General features: G+C 44.8%; 1 protein-coding gene across 2 annotated transcripts in view; it reads right to left on the reverse strand.

Moving 5' to 3' along the window:
- Positions 1-6,000, reverse strand: part of kcnma1a (potassium large conductance calcium-activated channel, subfamily M, alpha member 1a) — a 142,384-nt gene that overhangs the window by 97,959 nt on the left and 38,425 nt on the right. For both annotated transcript variants that reach the window (XM_080481457.1, XM_080481458.1), the window contains exon 2: positions 4,979-5,146. In XM_080481457.1, the coding sequence (XP_080337583.1) occupies positions 4,979-5,146 (168 nt within the window). The remainder of the gene's footprint in view (positions 1-4,978; positions 5,147-6,000) is intronic.

A 6,000-nucleotide genomic window follows, 5' to 3' on the forward strand; every position in this document is an offset into this window, starting at 1 on the left:
GTCTTTTTAAAAAAGTGACGCGAGGTGGATTTGCAATAACAGCCGTTAGAAAGCTGTCCTTTTACTTTTTGAGGCAGATGTGTCGTCTTCCCAGATGAAAGAAGTCGATATGCAGAGTGTCATGCAGTGCGTGGACGGACGTGGTAGGCAGAGGGATGACCATGGGGTTTAGGGAGCGGGTCATGTGAACAGATGGTCCCTGGTCGCCACCTAAGTTCCCATTAAGAAAGATGGCAGGACTGACCTATTTCTGGACCCACCCATGCCGCGTAAATCCACTGCACTGAGAGATAGGGCAAATGTCTACATTCAGAGGTTATAATCCTTGCAGTTTCTGTTAGACGTTATGGGATTACATACGTTGTGACTATAGCATTATTTGCAGGAATCAATTAGGCGAGACGCCGCGATAACGCCGTGCAGGAATTCAGCCGGGCGATCTCCAGCTGTCCGCGCAGTCACTTCCTCAGGACGCCGTGCCCTTGAGCGCTTAATGAGGTCTTTCCACAAAGCAACTGGGGCGATACGGTTGTCAAGAAACTGATGAGCGATCCACAGCCGGACCAGAGGTGCTCTTCCTTTCTCACCTACGAGCCACATACCTTTTGTGTGGACAGCTGTCTTGCAGAGCTCAGAGGCATGTTCTTCTTAAGATGCAGCTGGGACTTAAGACATTCATTGCTTCCTGCTTTGCATAAATCCCCACAGAGGGACTTTTTTTTCTTTTCTTTTTTTCATGCATCAGCCAATCCCAGTTCATTCAAAACCATTGAAAATCATGTTTCCCTTTTCTCATTTTGATGGTGGCTGCTGATGAATGTGCTCGACCCTTTATTGGGTAAGTGATCATATTGGGTAACTTGTGAATCTTTAAGGTTCGCTTTCAAACACACGACGGCACGTAAAAGGAAATCCTACAATGTATGGGGGGGGGGGGGGGGACAATTGTGTGAACTATTCAGGTAGTTATTTCTTATGAAAGCATAAACGCCACAATGTTTGATTCCTTGTTTTTACAAGTTAGCGCAGCTGATTATAGCTTTTATTTTAAAAATGTTAAAGAACATACTTTAACATCAGCATTTTAAACAAAAGTACATAAGTGTAGTAACTCATATTTACTGTACTGTCTTGTAGAACAGTGGTATTAATTGAAGTATGAGTGCACTTTTGCTCAGTTGTACGCCATCATTGCAAAAGATAGCCTTCTAAAACCCCTCGGGGTTAAATTGATCAATTTACACGTACTTCAGTAAGTGCTCTATGAAGGGTTAACTACTTTTCGGCTCATCCCACCGTGTTGCCCTCTTCGACCCTGAGCTCAATGTGACCAGACAGCTGAACTGGAGGCAGGTCATGTGCGGGTGAGCCTGTAAATGTTTGATGAAGTACAGTAAAAGTGGGTGAAACAATAATCTGAAGATACACACTCACAAGACTTCTTCATGCTGCCAAACTTATTTTCCCTGTGTGTGTTTTATGTGGACACATGAGCGAGAGTGGATCGATGTTTATGTGCATGCAGGTGGGGCTGATGTAAGACGATTGCAGAGGCTATGATCACACACAGATGGGGGGGGGGGGGGGGGGGGGGGGGGGGGGGGGGCGTGACATACGACCAATCTGAGGAAACAATGTACAATCAGCACCAATGCCTGGTGAAATCATAAATTCACTCACTCACACACTCACACGGATGCCTGTGTTGCCTTCCATCTAATGTTTCACGTGTGTTCACGTGCAATAATCCGTAATAGCTTTCTGCCCTTGCAACCATTGGGCTCAGCAATTGGATTTCTTCAAAAGAAAACTCCTAATGAATAGGATGATTTGTTCCTCATGCAGCACGTCTGGTCCTAATGGTGATGCAGTGTGGGTGGACGTGTGTTCATTAAAAACCTCTCTGATCAGAGCAAAATAGTTTGGCTGTGTCATTAGACACCAATAACAAAACAGAGGAACATGGAGCAAACCAGCCTCCTACAAATTATATTCCTACAAAAGGTAATTGTCTTCCAGATTACCTTGTGGCAGCGACATAGTAATCTATTGCATTAAAAGACAGCACCTTGTTCTCTTGAATGGGGAATCCAGTCTGTGCTTAAATTGAGACAATAAAAGCGCTCTGGTAGAGCGATTCAAAGAAAATCTGTTGCTTTGTGGGCATTTGCAAGTGTGAACGGAGACATCTGAACCCTGGTGTGTACACGTTAACCACACCGAGGCCCTTTGAGAAGGAGGTCCTGGTCTACTCTCAAATCAAATCTGGAGACGTTCATCCGAAGCATGAAGGTGAACCAGTACACAGTATGTTGTCGAAATTCCTGTTGCAGGTTTAACAACTGTGAATAATTTAAAAGCAATCTTGAGTCCTTAGCTGGTTGAAATACCATCACAATACTCTAATAAGGGGATTTAAGCCAACATGAAGCTAGTTTTGTCAGATTTTATACAAAATAAATACTACCTATTTAAATTCTTTCTACAATATGCTACTTATTTCACTTTTCTGGAGTGGACAAGGACACCGCAAATTAGAATGAGTATAAAGGCAGACTATTTCGCAAAGTCGGCATTCACAGAGACCAAAATCCTTGACTATAAGTAAAGCTCTTTGAAAGCTGAGTCATAATCACGAAGAAAAAAAAGTGCTCGTACTTTCTTACTTGATTGTGGTCGGGTTTTTGGTTTTTTTTCTTGTGCACTTTGTTTTGTGTGCAGATGATGTTAAAAGCTATAAAGTGTTTCTTTCAAAGTCTGTGCACTGATGTAACTTAAAAGTCAAGGAATAATAGCACAAGTGACTCCATATCAATGCTGGATTTCTACATTTGTGCGTGTGTCTTCTGCTCCGGCCCGGCAGACAGCCCCCTAATGTCAGATGACTGCGTGCCACTACACAGCAGTTGCTATAGTTACCAGCCAGGTTCCGCGTACACGGCTACTCATCGCAATCTTGATCTGCAGTGAAGCACTGATGGGAGAGCAAGAGGCCCACGAAATCACCAACCCACACACACACACACACACACACACACACACACACACAGGTATAAGGTACTATGCATGTGCTGTATATATGTGCAGAAATTCTCCATCCAGAAAAGTTCCTAATCCGCCCACATGAACAGATAGTCAATCACCTTCACGGCGCACTCATCACTACATGGAGCGTTGCGCAGCCCGTCGTTGGAGCGAGGACGTAAGCAAACACGGCCTACTGGGTGGAATTATCAGCACCACCAGAAGTAGCACAAATCACAGTAGGTGATACGCTGGGATATTTCTATGCCTGGGAGCCCCTTTAAAGCAACCAGTACCTCATTTTCCCGACTGACACAAACCATTCCGTTGTAATCCTCATCTGCCTGTCTGTCTCTCTGCTGGCTCGCTTCATGTTTCCGCGCTTCCTCGCTCTCTCTTTCTCTCTCTCTCTCACACACACACACACACACACACACACACACACACACACACACACACACACACACACACACACACACACACACACACACACACACACGCACACACACACAGGAGTATACATACAGGGCAGATTGGAAGCACTCAGTCAGAGCAGAAGATGAAAGGGAGAGGGAGCTGTGTCCATGCCAGCAGAGCTGTGTGAGTTGGGAACCGATGAAAGAGAGGCTCATTTAGCAAATTGACAGCTCCCTTTAGGATTCTTCATCTTCTTCACCATTAAAAGCCTGAATCCTCCACAACTCCGAGCTACTCTCACCAGGCGTGAGGAAGCTGTCACATTCCAGCAAACCCTAACAATGGCATTGTAAGTATTTTACTTTGGATCCACCTCCCTCCTGCCTCCCACTCCTGCTTCATTCAGTCCACAGATGCACTATGGCTGTTTGTGAGAAACAGACCTGCTGTTCAGACTTTGCTGCAACCTCAGTTGTAACAGATATGTAACAACTGGATGGATGCTTTCCATTTTCTGGCGCGAATGCTGCATTCCTCCACAAGCACACACAAACCAAAAAGATTAAAAAATAAATAAAATAAAGAAATTGTTCGTTTGTCATGCTGTCACTTTAAGGTTGTGCGGACTCTATACAATGAATATTTTCTTTAATTCAGACAGCTAACAGAAGGGAGCTACCAGCTCGAAAGCAACATGCTCCTTATAGCGAAGCGGCCACTCAGTGAAGCCAAGTGGCAGACATCTTCCTAAGCTGTTAGGAGGAGCACATCAGAAATGGTGCTGGTTCTTTTCAATAATGCATTTTACTGTTGCGGTATCACAAAGCATCCCTGCTGAGATTGAATTTTAAATTTATTTATTTTTTTCATAGAAGCTCAAGCTGTACTAGTTTTGCCTCATAATTGGGAATATGTATATAAAAGGTAGACAATACGGATGACAGTTAAAGCTACAAATACTTAGATGGGAAAATAAGATCATTTGATTTTAGAGTACAGGGCTAAATCTGGTGGGGGAACATGTGACGATAGAGAAAGAAGGGTCAGCAGGGCCTCAATTTGAACCACAGTGATAGCTAATTATACTACATCCCGCACCGGACAAATAAAACCTCCTCACATACACACAAGCATGTACAAAGCACACCCACTCAAACTAATACCCAAAACACTCCTCAGCTGACCTGGCAGAGGCACAACTGAGCGAGCTGCACAAAGGCCACTGCAGCACAGTGCCAGCCAAACACACAACTGAGATACAGCAGGGACTGACCGTCCGCTCGCCCCTACGAGGATCAAATTTTAATTGCCCTGCAGTATGACTCCTGTGGGACGGGTATAAAACAGGAGAGTAAATGTGTACATGGCAGTGGATTATACAGTGGATTAATCTGAAACTTGGGTGTGAAATCCAGTCGCAGTCTGTCTGTGTGACTAAACTCCTGCACTTATCTTCCAGCAAAAAAGCGTTAATGGGTTTGAGTCTGGATTTCAAGGTTGAGATATTCATATCTACTTGAAGAATACAAGAACTTACCAGAACTCTGCCCGTGAGTGTCTGAGCAGAGATCATGACACCAGCCCAATCTTTGACCGACGTCATCCACCCCACCTCACTGGCCGGCACTTCCTCCTTCTCATTTGTACCCTTTGGCAGCTTGTCTGCTGCCTGATGGTTGGCGGGGTTAATCACCTTTTGAGCCTCCTGCAAGAAAAGAATTGGAACATCCATGTGAGGAAATGGATCAAAATTGATTATCGATTCACGTTTTGCGCTCGCCACCATCTATGAAACAATGTTATTTTAAGTCTGAAGCTTCTTTGCTCCCAAGTCAACGGACGTCCACATTCAAACTACAAGCTACGAACCGCTGAAGGGGAAAAAGAATCGTCGTTGCAGCCATCATGCCACAATGGCAGCCATCTGCTTTATGCTGAATATGTGTGTTACAATAGGCGCACAAGTAAGATAACAACAGAATGTATACGTTGTCGCTCTAGTTATTTTGTGCATATGGCTCTTTAAGTTAATTGTTCCTCAGGGTGGACAGTGCAAAACTGTTCTTCTCATGCGGGCCTTTAAATGTCTCTCGCCGTGTCCGACTGAGCGAGCAGGGTTGCATGGCAGTTCGTTGACATGCTTTGCTTGGCACAATCCCTGCATGCAGCTGTTCCTCTCCAGCCATTCACTCACTCCTGATTTGACACAAGCAGGCACACAGCTTCCCCTCACTTCTGGCAGGAGAATGAAATGAGTACAGTTCCTCATGTTTTACAGCCTTTGAGGCATCGAAATCCTACGGTTACATGAACTGCTCACACTCACGCACACAAATGCACATCCATGCAGAGTAAAGGTTTGTGTGTCGTGCTCATGAAAACCGTGTTTGGCCGAGCAAATGGCGTCCACAGAGAATCCATGGTATTGCAATAACTTTTAAGCCCCTTGATGGCAGCCCATTGGGCCATTCCAAGGAGAGAGGCTCAACTTACCGCAGGGTATGCATGTAAGACTTGAAACGCATTTTTACAATGTCGGTCCTCAAAGAGACATTTGAC

Source organism: Lipophrys pholis, assembly GCF_963383615.2.
Source record: "Lipophrys pholis genome assembly, chromosome: 15".
Lineage (NCBI taxonomy): Eukaryota > Metazoa > Chordata > Actinopteri > Blenniiformes > Blenniidae > Lipophrys > Lipophrys pholis.